Consider the following 13,928-nt stretch of genomic DNA (forward strand, 5'->3'; position numbering starts at 1 on the left):
TTATTCTTTTATTTAAATATTATTATGATTTTGGCTACGTTGAAAGCAGTTGTGCTTCAAAAAATTTATATTCAAGAGAATGAAGAAATTAAGAATTTTATACAGACCTATAGTCAAAAATACAAAATCCATATTTATGTCTTCTTATAACCTCATAGATTCTTTTTAAAAACTTTAGTTTTATATCTTATTTTAAAATAACTCTACTAAAAACTTTTTTAAATTAGTGAAACTTTTAACAAAATTTATTCTAGAATAAATTACATATTTCTCCTACTTTTAAAAGGAGCACACAAGGAATGTAATCTTTACTTAGATGTGTAGGAATATTTGGCACCTATATACTAAATGACTCCACAAATATGAATGATTTAAGCTCTAAAGACTGCATGCCTCTAGTATAGCAAGATGGAAAGGAAGTAGCTTTGGAATCTGACTGCCTATGTGATCTTAGGCAAATACTTAACCTCTAAGCTTCAGTTTCACTTGTAAATTGAATACCATATGGGATTAGCATTAGGAGTAAATAAGATAATGTACTGAAAATACTTGGCTATATATAGTAGCTACTCAATGAATAATACTTAAATTTTATGTTAAATAACAGCTCACATGTTTGATCCTCCTGTGAATAAAGTTAGAGGGTTTTAATACATGGGCTTCATATTCCTAATGCGGAGTGTTAAGAAGGTTTTTGGATGGAAGCTATCTTTTTTAATAGCAAAGGTTAGCAGATCTTCCCTGGATACAAGTAGCTTGACTATGAATTGTTAATTTTGGTAACAAGCCTTTATTGTGTTTGAGAAGTACAGAAATTGACGTTCTGGGGCTGGGCACGGTGGCTCGTGCCTGTATTCCCAGAACTTTGGGAGGCTGAGGTGGGTGGATCACCTGAGGTCAGGAGTTTGAGACCAGCCTGATCAACATGGTAAAACCCGTCTCTTAAAAAAAACAAAAGAAAGAAATTGATGTTCTGTAAAAATAGTATCCCGCCTTCCATTAGAAGTCATTTTCACACTACTAAAAATGTTTTTTGCATTTATATATATGTAAAAAACACTATAACTGTTCTTGCTATTACAAACGTATATTCGGTGTTCAAAAGGAAAAGACATTATTGATGCCATAATGAAGAAAAATAGAAAAGCATGGCATTATTAGAGATTGAACAATAATAATGTCCCCTAAAACTATGGGAATCAATTTTGGGTGTGAAGCCAGGGGCAAAATTAATTGGGTTATTTGCCAATATTATTTGAATAGATAAAGCAAGAAACAAAATGACACAGATCTGACCAAAAAAATCATTATATGCAAAGATAAACGTTGGGTCATTTAGATGTCACTGATTTTGGATATATTCTAAGCAGATATAAACTCTATCATACAAATATTGGCATCTAGTTCCTCTATACTGAGAAGGAGATTATATTTTACTGTAGTCTTTCCATGATCATACATCAAACATAAAAATGAAGAATGTAGCTATTTATCTCAATTATTTGAAATATACTGCATTTTATAGATGCAATATACAAAAAGCAATTTCATTCCCAACCAATCATTTCATAAATGTATGGCACTGGCCTCAAAGGAACATAGGTGAGCAAATGTGGATAGATCAGTACATTCTATCCCCCATGAAAAGACTATTTGAAATGCCTGTCCTTTTTTTGGAAGAATGCGACTGGTGTTATCATATTTTCACGTACATTTTCTTTCACTTCACTGGCAATTTGTACTGTTGCTGCTTACCTTGCCTGAACCGGAATCCCCTGTGGCAGATATATGGGGCACATCTCCTGTTGACTTTTTCTGTACTTCCGGGGTTGGACACCTTTTCCCCCTATCTTCTACAGATTTCTTGGCATCAGAAGTTTCATGTTCACTTTTACTTTGTCTTTTTACTCCTGTTATTTCTTTGCCCCTCTTTGCTGAGGTTTCTTTATCTTCTTTCTTGGCCTGCTCACCTTCCTTCTTCTCTATTTCTTCTTTTGCTTTTTGTTGCTTCTCTATAATTTCATTTTCTTCAGCGTCTTGTTTCTTTTTGGCTTTCTGTTCTTGTTCTTCTCTCTTCAGTTTCTCTTTCTGTTCCTCTTGCTGCCTTTCCCGAAGTTCTTTTTCTTGTTTGTTTTTCTCCATTAGAAGAGCAGTTTCTGCATGAATACGAGCCTTTTCTTCATCTGTTAACAAGAGAGTTGGAGAGGAAACTACTGGCTTGGTGGAACGATCAGGAATAACTTTTCCATTCTGAGGAGATGGTTGCTCATGATTTGTACTTTCAGATTTTATTCTATGCTCTTCAGGCAATTTGACTGCTGGTTTTTTAGTACGATCAATCTAGAGCAACAAAACCAGAGCAAAACATTTTTGTCAAAAATCAGGACAAAAACCTCAGTTCTTGAGATAAAGTTGTGATAAACGAAGTGTCACTTTGTGGAGACAACATCTGTCAGTACATCCATTTGTTAAGTACTCACTGTCAAGATTTCTCATAAAACAGAACTTGAATGGGAGATATTAAACATCACTGGCACTTAGGTCCTCCTGATTCAACACTTTTAATTTTTCTTGAGTGTTTTATATACAAAAGAGTTTCAAATATCTTCATTCCAAAACATAAAACCTAGACCAGGGCCTACCTAAACGTAAGTTCCATATCCAAATACCTACCCAATATCTCCATTTGAGTGTCAATACATATACCTCAAACCTCATATAGCCAAAATGGATTCACGATTCCCCCACCACCCCCACAAACATGGTCCTAATTTCATGGATGTTACCTACTCTCCCAATAGTTGCACAAATCAAAAACCTGAGTCCCTTATGTTCTTCCCATATCCTTCTGCATGCTGATAATTTTCCTCCTATATCTGTCCCTCCATCTCTTCTGCCACAAGCCAAGACCATGCCAACCTCCTCTCTCACCAGGACTACAGCATAGCTTTCAACTAGTTGCCCATCTCTTCTCTTGGCCCCACCCCCCAATCTGTTTTTCCACATTATAGCCAGCATATTCATTTTAAAACAAATTTGACCATTTTCTCTCCTGCTTAAATCCTTATTTTAATTTGCTACCCATTGTGCTCTCATTATATCTAAAATCTTTAGTACAGCCTGTACGGCCATGTGTGGTCTTACATCTGCCTCTTTCTCCAGTCATATGGCTATGTATACCAGCCATACTTGCCATTTAAAAGAAAAATCTGACCATGGCTCACACCTGTAATCCTAGCACTCTGGGAGGCTGAGGTGGGTGGATCACCTGAGGTTGGGAGTTCAAGACCAGCCCTGACCAACATGGTGAAACCCTGTCTCTACTAAAAATACATAGCTGGGTGTGGTGGTACATGCCTGTAATCCCAGCTACTTGGGAGCCTGAGGCAAGAGAATCCCCTGAACCTGGGAGGCGGAGGTTGCAGTGAGCCAATATCACGCCAATATCTTGTTACTCCAGCCTGGGCAACAAGAGCGAAACTCTGACTCAAAAAAAAAAAAAAAAAAAAAACAAAAAAAAAAACTTAAAAAAAAATTCTTCAAAGATGCTATGCTCCTTCCCAACTTAGGTCTGTCTATCAGCTCTTCATCTAGATAATGCCCACATTAGATCTTGGCTTACACATCTCTCCCTCTGAAAAGACTTCCCGGATTCCTAGAACCTAGTCAAGTCCCCTGATATATGCTTTTATAATACCTTATTCTTCTCCCTCTGTTGGAAATCTGATCAAATAATTGTAATTACTTGTTAAAAATCTTTCTTCCCTCCTAGAATATAAGCTCTAAAAGGATAGAAACTGTGCCTGACACAGTTAATAACTATGTTACTGAGGGAACAAATGCAATCTTCCCTAACAACTTTTATAGGAGGTAAAATACTGTTTTCCTTCAAGTTGAGTAATAAACTACCTAAGTTTCTGATTTAATGAGTTAAATGTTTACTACCTCAAATTAACAACATATTAACATTACATCATTTTAAGATGTGATCCTAACATCATTTCTTGCAAATATTCTGTACTGGAACAAAAATAAAAACCTACAACAATATCTGCCAATAACAATCTACATAGTGTTCTTACAAAACTAATTTATGTTCATCTACTAGAAAACAAGTTGCTGGGTGCGGTGACTCAAGCCTGTAATCCCAGCACTTTGGGAAGCCAAGGCAGGTGGATCACTTAAGGCTAGGAGTTCAAGACCAGCCTGGGCAACATGGCAAAACCTTGTCTCTACAAAAAATACAAAAATTAGCCCAACGTGGTGGCATGTGCTTATAATCCCAGCTACTCAGGAGGCTCAGGTGGGAGGATTGCTTGAACCCAAGAAGTTGAGGCTGCAGTGAGCTGTGATCGTGCCACTGCATTCTAGCCTGAACGAAAGAGCGATACCCTGTCTTCAAAAAAGAAAACAAAGAAGTTAGTAGAAAAAAATAATTTATTGGCTGGGTGCAGTGGCTCACGCCTGTAACCCCAACACTTTGGGAGGCTGAGGCAGGCAAATCACCTCAGGTCAGGACCAGCCTGGCCAACATGGTGAAACCCTGTGTCTACTAAAAATATAAAAATTAGCCAGGCGTGGTGGTGGGTGCCTGTAATCCCAGCTATTCGGGAGGCTGAAGCTGGAGAATTGCTTGAACCCAGGAGGCGGAGGCTGCAGTGAGCAGAGATTGTGCCACTGCACTCCAGCCGGGTGACAAGAGCAATACTCCGTATTAAAAAAAAAAAAAAAAAAAAAAAAAAAAAAATTATTTACTTCTCTTTCTGCCTCTTAAAAAAAAATCCTGTCTTTTTTTCTATATGTATCTGAGAATAAGGTAAGAAGAACCACTATGGGGATGAAGTTAACAATATGAGGTGGAACAGAAACAAAAATAAATACTGTTTCCATTTACATTTTGGTGGCTTGATCTATTTTTCCCTAATCTTAAAAGCACAGTTATGATCATGTTACTCATAAGTTTAAAATTCTTTAATGGTTCCTTGGGCCTAGAAGATGAAATTCAAATTTGATTCAAGTCTCTCTTGATGACTCTTGTCCATCCTTCTAATCTTATCTACTATCATAACTTCCTCTTTCCAACACAGACTAGCACCTACATATGTTAAAACTGTTCACTAGGCCAGGGCCAATGGCTCACGCCTGTAATCCCAGCACTCTGGGAGGCCGAGGCAGGCGGAACACCTGAGGAGTTCGAGACCAGCCCGACCAACATGGAGAAATCTTGTTTCTACTAAAAATACAAAATTAACCAGGCATGGTGGTGCATGCCTTTAATCCCAGCTACTCAGGAGCTGAGGCAGGAGAAATGCTTGAACCCAGGAGGCAGAGGTTGTGGTGAGCTGAATCACCCCATTGCACTCCAGCCTGGGCAACAAGAGTGAAACTCCGTCCCAAAAAAAACACAACTGTTCACTGGCCCCAAAGAATGCTCTGTGCCTTTGGTCATACAATTTTCTACTTGCTTCTTCTATCCTCAACTCCTATTCTTAAAGCCCAGATAAAATACTATCTCTTCCATGAAGATATCCTTGATCTTCTCAGCTAAAATATTCTCCTTGACCTGTGCTCCAATGGCTTGTAGAGCAATTATGATACTCTGCCTTATGCTGTGGCTGTTTACACAGATCTCTCCTACTAAACATCAGAAGAATCTAAACTTTCATGCTGTCTTTTTTTTTTTTTTTTTCTGAGATGGAGTCTCATTCTGTCACCCAGGCTGGAGTGCAATAGCTCAATCTCGCCTCACTGCAAACTTGCTTCGCAGATTCAAGTGATTCTCCTGCCTCAGTCTCCTGAGTAGCTGGGACTGCAGGTATGCACCACCACGCCTGGCTAAATTTTGTATTTTTAATAGAGATGGGGTTTCACCATGTTGGCCAGGCTGGTCTCAAACTCCTGATCTCAGGTGATCCGCCCGCCTCTGCCTCCCAAAGTGTTGGGATTACAGGTATGAGCCACCATACCCAGCCCTCATGCTGTCTTTTATATAGAAGATCTCAAAATATGTCTGAAAAACTGTATATATCTCATAAAGTTATGCTGGGACACAAAAGGATTAGGGTTTAAATAGATTAAGTTGAAAGGAAATGCAATAACATAAGTTCTTTTTAGAATTTCCTAAATTTACCCTTTAAGAAAAGTTGTCTAATAGTCTGCAATTTATTCTGCAATACCAAAAGATCTTAAAAATGAAGACATGAACCACTTCAGTTTATAAAAAAAAATTACCAGATTTTCTATTCACAACTGACTCCACAAATCAAATGTCATCCACTTTAAATGTGAAATACTATTTTAAATATATCTGGGGAAAAATTAAAAATGAATGCTAAAAAGTGTTACTGGGAAATGCACAGAAGGGGGGCATTAGTTAACCTCTCTTTAAATAAAACCAAATAAAAGAAATAAAAACTAAACTTTTTTTATTGTAACATCTTGGTTATTTAAAAACCTTTAAATGATTATCATTAAACATGCCTGTTATTTGTGTGTCAAATTCTAAGGAAATTGAACTAAAGTATTATTTTAAAACCAAAATACTGACATCGCATACCTACCATATGTAAGCCAAGCTACTTAGGAAAATACTATGGGTCAAATTATAATCCAAAAATATCCCAAAAGGGCTATACTAATTCACTGTGGTATGCAATGTTTATTGGCACTGTCTATAGCAAATGGATTACCAGCTGGCTTTGAAATCCTTTGAATTATCTACTCTAACATAGATGTGGTGGTAACACTGAATTATGATGAAAAATTTTTAAACAAAAAATATGTCAAAACATACATTCTTCTCATTGATACTTTTTTCTAAGATGTTAAAGATTATTAAAATTCTACGTATTTCTTTTTTTTTTTTTTTTTTTTTTGGAGACAGAGTCTTGCTGTCACCCAGGCTGGAGTGCAGTGGTGCAATCTCAACTCACTGCAACCTCCACCTTCCGGGTTCAAACAATTCTAATGCCTCAGCCTCCCAAACAGCTGGGATTACAGTCGCCTGCCATCAAGCCCAGCCATTTTTTGTATTTTTAGTAGAGATGGGGTTTCACCATGTTGGCCAGGCTGGTCTTGAACTCCTGACCTCAGGTGACCCACCAGTCCCAGCCTCCCAAAGTTCTGGGATTATAAGCGTGAGCCACCGTGACCAGCTATACTATGTATTTAATATTAAAGCAAAAGAGAGAATAAAGTGAAAATCAAGAACATACCTGTGGAACGTTCTTTATACTAGGCACTGGCTGAATTATGGGTGAAACATCAGATTTAGAAGCAGCAACTGGTTCAACTGGAGTTGATATATTCAGTGGTCCCATTCTCTCATTTTGATCACTTATCAATTCAATATTTTCATCTACTTCTACAGGTGGAGGTGACATCTGTGCAGTGGGTTTAGAAGGAATTGATTCTTCCAATGAAGGATAAGTAAAATCCACTAAAATTCCAAAAATAAAAATGTTTTTTAAGAATAGCAAACCCATAAACAGTACTTACATTTCTCATGCACATTAATGTAATAATTAAATGCAAAATACGTGAGATGACAATTACAACAGTCAAAGAAAATGTGAACTTCCAGGCTTATATTTTTATGCCTGAAAACAAACTGCTCTTTAATAGGACAAATGCACACACAACCAAGAATGTTTCCGTGAAAACATAATTTAAAAGTATATTTTACCAAAGCAATTTTAAACAAAAACTTTCACATACATACATGAGATAGACACCTCTTCATTCTGGCGTCGTGGGGGTGGAGTGACCTTAGCATTTGTTGTATACTGGGGATAGCAAAGGAGCCAGTTTTCATAGCCTCCCTCTAAAACCAAAGGCTCATTGCGCAGGACAGTTTTACTTTCCCACTATAAATAAGGAAATCATATTTTTAATATGTCAGCAATCTTTCAACAGCTAAAACCATAACAAATCTAAATTTTAAAGTTGTTCCCTTGAATACAAGAATTTATCTTCTAAATTATGACAAAAAGAACTGATTCAAAATTCAACATTAAATAAAATTGTTATATTGGTGGGGTTTTTAAAACTACACAAATAATCAATGACCTTAGAAGAAAAATTAGAAAATAAATTACTTAATATAAAACAAAAATGAACCATAACCTCACCACCCCAATATCACTTTATATTCTGGAATTTACTCTTATAGTTTTCATTAAAATCTTTATAATGTTGCTTTTCTTTTAGATGAACATCTTTCATCAATACAGAGCTATATCATCATTTGTAATGACTAGATAATATTTGACTACTGATTGACTGATTGATGGACTGAGATAAGGTCTTGCTTTATCGCCCGAGTTGGAATGCAGTGGCACAATCACGGCTCACTGCAGCTTTGACCTCCTGGGCTCAATTGATCCTCCCACCTCAGCCTCCCCAGTAGCTACGATGACAAGCATACACCACCATACCCAGCTAATTTTTGAACTTTTTGTGAGGTGGGGTTTCACCATGTTGCCCAGGCTGGTCTCGAACTCCTGGGCTTAAGTGGTCCACCTGGCTCAACCTCCCAAAGTGCTGGGATTTACAGGTGTGAGTCACTGAGCATGGCCGGTTCTACTTTACACACACACACCATACTGAGTCAATCATTTGAACATTTGTTTTTTTCCCCCTTTAATTATAAGCAATGCTGAAATAAGCACCAAAGATCCTTATACATGCACATACCTCGTCACCTCCTGAAGGAAAATTCCCAGAAAGGGAGTTGCTTAAGGTTTTCAATACATTGCTGATCTCAGAAATGATCACTTAAAAATATGCTGGGTTCGGTAGCTCACACCTGTAATCCCAGCACTTTGGGAGGCCAAGGTGGGCGTATCACGAGATCAAGAGATCAAGACCATCCTGAATCTCAGACTCTACTAAGAATACAAAAATTAGCTGGGCATGGTGGCATGCGCCTGTAATTCTAGTTACTCGGGAGGCTGAGGCAGGAGAATCGCTTAAACCCAGGAAGCGGAGGCTGCAGACAGGCAAGATAGTGCCACTGCACTCCAACCTAGTGACAAAGTGAGACTGTGTGTGTGTGTGTATATGTGTGTGTATATATATATATATATATATAAAATTTTTAAAGATAATTACCTAGGAGTAGAATTGCTGATTTAAAATGATGCCCAGTTGCCCTTCAGAAAGGCTATACCAATTTACACACTTAACCAACAGGATATGAGAATGCCCATTATACATCTTTCTAATTTTTACCAAACTGATGGACACAAAATGGTATCTTGTTTTAATTAGCGTTTATTAGTGAAGCCGAACACTTTTTCATTTATTTACTATACATTTATATTGTTCTGTGACTTAACTATTTAATAATTACATCCTTTGCCCCTTTTTCTATAGCTATTTGCAATTTTCTTTTTTTTTTGAGACGAAGTCTCGCTCCAGCCTGGGTGACAGAGTGAGACTCCATCTCAAAAATACATAAATTAATTAATAAAATAAAATATTTAATCCCAACACTTTGGGTGGCCAAGGTGGGAGGAATGCTTGAGGCCAGGAGTTTGAGACTACCCTGGGCAACATAGCAATACTTTGTCTCTACTAAAAAATTTTAAAACATTAGCCAGGCATGGTGAGCACCTTCAGTCCCAGCTACTCAGGAGGCTGAGGCAGTAGGATCACTTGAGCCAGGAGTTGGAGGCTGCAGTGAGCTATGATTGTGCCACGGCACTCAAACCTAGGTGAGTGAGACAGACTCTGTCTCTAAAAAAAAAAAAAAAAATTAAAGATAGATAAATTTAAAAAATATACTGTTAGGCCTATAATGATTGTGTCTGTACTGAGCATGTACAGACTTTTTTTTCTTGTCACTATTCTCCAAACAATATGGTGCAACAACTGTTTACAAAGCACTTACTTTGTATTAGTTATTATATGGAATCTACAGATGATTTAAAGTATATGGGAGGATATATGTAGTTTATATGCAAATACTATACCATTATATATAAGAAACTTTAATATCCATGGATTTTGGTATTTGTGGCGGTGAGGCGGGGGTCCTAGCACCAATCCCCCACAGATACTGAGGGACACTGTATTATTTTTTAAACCTTTGTTAACTTGGTCAGTGAAAATGGCATCCATTGTTTTAATATGCATTTATCTGATACTAGTAAAGTTGATCATTTTTATGGTTATGTCCACTTGCATTTCACTTTCTGTTCATGGTTGTCTGTATCCACAACTTATTTTACTATTTTATCTTAAGTATTTTTCTTATTTGTAAAGCTCTTTGGATTTTAGGTATTTTAAACCACTGCCATATGTGCTGTAAATATTTTTGCCTAACTTCTGCCTTGTAATCGTGTGTGTGTGTGTGTGTGTGTGTGTGTGTGTGTGTGTGTGTGTGTGACGGAGTTTCACGCTTTTTACCTATTTTATGCCTTGTAATCTTGTGTTTGTAATCTTGTGTGTCTGTGTGTGTGTGTGTATGTGTGACGGAGTTTCGCTCTTGTTGCCTAGGCTGGAATGCAATGGCGCGATCTTGGCTTGCTGCAACCTCCGCCTCCCGGGTTCAAGCAATTCTTCTGCCTCAGCCTCCCAAATAGCTGGGGTTATGGGCATGTACCACCACGCCTGGCTAGAGACAGGGTTTCTCCATGTTGGTTGGGCTGGTCTCGAACTCCCGCCCTCAGGTGATCCGCCCGCCTCAGCCTCCCAAAGTGCTGGGATTACAGGCATGAGCCACCCTGCCAGCCTTGCCTTATAATCTTATAAGATCTTTTCACACCTAAGTTTTAATTTTACAACGTCTAATTGACCAATCTTTTCTCTTCAATGACTTCTTTCTTTGCTTTTATGTTTTATAATCTAAATCTTAAAGTCATTTTTTCAGATAATTTATATTTCTAAAAATTCTAATATATTTTATATAGATAAGTATATTGTTAACTAGTGATTTTAAAAAATCTTTTATTTTACTTTTTACTTTTTAAAATTTTTTTTAGGCAGGCCCTTATGCTTTGTCACCTAGGCTGGAGTGGAGTGGCAGCCTTGGCTTACTGCAACCTCAACCTCCTGAGCTCAGGTGATCTTCCCACCTTGGTCTCCTGCGTATCTGGGACTATAGGCATGAGACACCATGCCTGGCTAATTTCTGTAGAGATGGGGGTCTCCCCATATTGCTCAGGCTGGTCTCAAACTCCTGGCCTCAAGTGATCATCCTGTCTCAACCTTCCAAAATGCTGGGATTACAGGCATGAACCACCACGCCCAGCCAAAACAAATCTTTTAAATCTGAATTTATAAAAATTCTATAATTAAACCATGATGGGCTGGGCATGGTAGCTCATGTTTGTGATCCTAGCGCTTTCGGAGGCCAAGGTGGGTGGATCACCTGAGGTCAGGAGTTCGAGACCAGCCTGGCCAACATGGTAAAACCCTGTCTCGACTAAAAATACAAAAATTAGCTGGGTGTGATGGTTCAGGCCTGTAGTCCCAGCTACTTGGGAGGCTGAGGCACAAGAATCGCTTGAAACTGAGACGCAGAGGTTGCAATGAGCTGAGATCACGCCACTGTACTCCAGCCTGGGAAACAGAGTGAGACTCAGTCTCAAACAAAAAATGAAAAAAAAAAAAACAAAAAACAAAAAACATGATGTATCTTTTAGTATTTAAGATAAACAACTAGTTAACATGCCATTCTAACAACCAGAGGTGGCTTGCAATTACAATACACTAACAACAAAACTTGCTAACCTTGAAAAGTGCATCTTTCAGACTCCGGAGAGTTGTTCCAATTTGTAAATCTTTGGCAGAACTAAACCAGTCAAGAAGTACCACATACTCCACATTCCCCCTCTTCTTCCATGTGTCTTTAGAATCATCTGGGAGGTGTGCTTCAATCCAACTAGCAGTGACTCTGAAATGTATTAACATTTGTATTGGAGCCAAAGTCAACAAGAGGTCTTAATATACTAACAGAAGACACTCAGTTTTGTTCTACAGTCTGTACCACACCATAGCAAGCGTTAAGTAGATTCCTTTCTAAAGTGAGGTTATATATTAAGATATTAATCAGCCTAAAATGTTTAACCCCTTCACTACTGTATAATATTGGAACATAGTTTCAGTAATTATTAGAGACGAAAAGAAGACTCAATTCTTTTCATTCTGACCCTTTATTAAAAAAAGAGTGGGGGAGCAAAACTAAAAACAAATTGTCTGTGCTCCTCTTTCAGCCAAATATAAACTGGGGAATCACCTGGGTAAGATTATTCATATTTTAGTTCTCTTATACCTACATAATTAATAGTCCACCAAATACCAGGATGTTTATTCAACAAACACATATACCATTTACCATGTGCCAGATACTGTTCTAAATGCTTTATTCTCATTGAGTTTTCACAACAATCCTAACGTGGATATTATTATTATCCCTATTTCAGGAAACTGAGGCACAAAGAAGTTAAGCAACTCGTTCAAGTTAAGTGGAGCCAGAATTAAAATTCAGGCAATCTGGTTCATGTACATGTTCTTTGCTATGCTGCCTCTTAAATCATCAACTGTGAATAACACCAACTCTACATTAAAGTACAATGTTTACATCATCTTTTGCTCACATAAAAGCTAAAGTCCTTACAATGGCCTGCCATAGACATGCACCCCTAAGCCTCAACATCCTCATTTCTAACTACTGGCCCCCTTTACTCACTCCAGCCACTGGCTTCCTTGTTATTTCTGGTTCATCCAGGCATGCTCTTCCCTAAGGGCCTTTTGCTCTTGCTTTTCCCTATCTGGAATGCTCTTCCCCCAGACAGCTGAATCACTCAATTCCCTGATTTCTTCAAGATTTGCTAATAACTTCTCTGTGGGGGCTTTCTAGATTAAAAATTTAAGAGCCATCCAAACACAGACAGAGCATTCCCATGGCACCCAACATAAGACATGCTACACATTTTAAGGTTTTATTGTGTGTCACCTAGCTTACCTCTCTTAAAAGCTCCAAAGACAAATTTTTGTTTGTTCAATGGCTTAGCCCAGCACTTAGAACACAGTAACCCAGCCCATAGAAAGTGTTCAGTAAATATTGGTTTAATCAGCTGAGTGTGGTGGCTCACGCCTATGATCCCAGGACTTTGGGAGGCCAAGGTGGGCAGATCACTTGAGGTCAGGAGTTTGAGACCAGCCTGGCCAATATGGCGAAACCTCATCTCTAATAAAAAATACAAACATTAGCCAGAAGTGATGGTGCATGATTGCAGTTCCAGCTACTCAGGAGGCTGAGGCAGGAGAATAGCCTGAACCCAGGAGGTAGAGGTTGCAGTGAGCTGAGATCACATCACTGCACTGCAGCCCGGGTGACAGAGCGAAACTCTGTCTCAAAAAAAAAAAAAAAAAAAACGAAAACGTTTAAATATTGAATGGGTGAATAATACACATTCACACCTTTGGGTAAGGAGCTTCACATTATTCTTAGCAAAGCATTTAGTATATAGGGGCATTTCAATATTTAACTGATGATACTGGCAAGCTGGGCAGGAGTAGTACAACTTTTATCCACAAGTAAAACCAAATAGTTAAGATTATTTTAATTTTAAAATCCAGTTCCTATATAATACTGTTGGATACTGTATCCTCTAGGAAGTAAAGAAGTAGAAAAAATATAAAATATTGTCTAATAATATTCTCTCCTGATATATACAGATTAGAAGGATACTTGGTCAACAAAGAAGGAAAAAAGGTGAAATGTGATATTCATAAAGACTATTTCCAACCCTAGGAATATATTTACCTAAATACTGTTTTCAGGATTAGTTTTCTACAGAAAATACTTTGGGAAACAATAGTATCAGCCAATGTTTCTCAAACTTGTCTTTTATGTAACATCTTTACAATTTTCTCCAACTCTGCTCCACTTGTCCTATTATTATTTAAATTTAATATAA

General features: G+C 37.8%; 1 protein-coding gene across 6 annotated transcripts in view; it reads right to left on the reverse strand.

The window, feature by feature from the left end:
• USP8 (ubiquitin specific peptidase 8) overlaps positions 1–13,928 on the reverse strand; it is an 81,659-nt gene that overhangs the window by 17,482 nt on the left and 50,249 nt on the right. For all 6 annotated transcript variants that reach the window (XM_032297491.1, XM_032297486.1, XM_032297488.1 and 3 more), the window contains 4 exons: positions 11,737–11,899; positions 7,721–7,865; positions 7,215–7,438; positions 1,756–2,340 (listed from right to left, as the gene is read on the reverse strand). In XM_032297491.1, the coding sequence (XP_032153382.1) occupies positions 1,756–2,340; positions 7,215–7,438; positions 7,721–7,865; positions 11,737–11,899 (1,117 nt within the window). The remainder of the gene's footprint in view (positions 1–1,755; positions 2,341–7,214; positions 7,439–7,720; positions 7,866–11,736; positions 11,900–13,928) is intronic.

Source organism: Sapajus apella, unplaced genomic scaffold (genome assembly GCF_009761245.1).
Source record: "Sapajus apella isolate SASKATOON/1434 unplaced genomic scaffold, GSC_monkey_1.0 scaffold37, whole genome shotgun sequence".
Classification (NCBI taxonomy): Eukaryota; Metazoa; Chordata; class Mammalia; order Primates; family Cebidae; genus Sapajus; species Sapajus apella.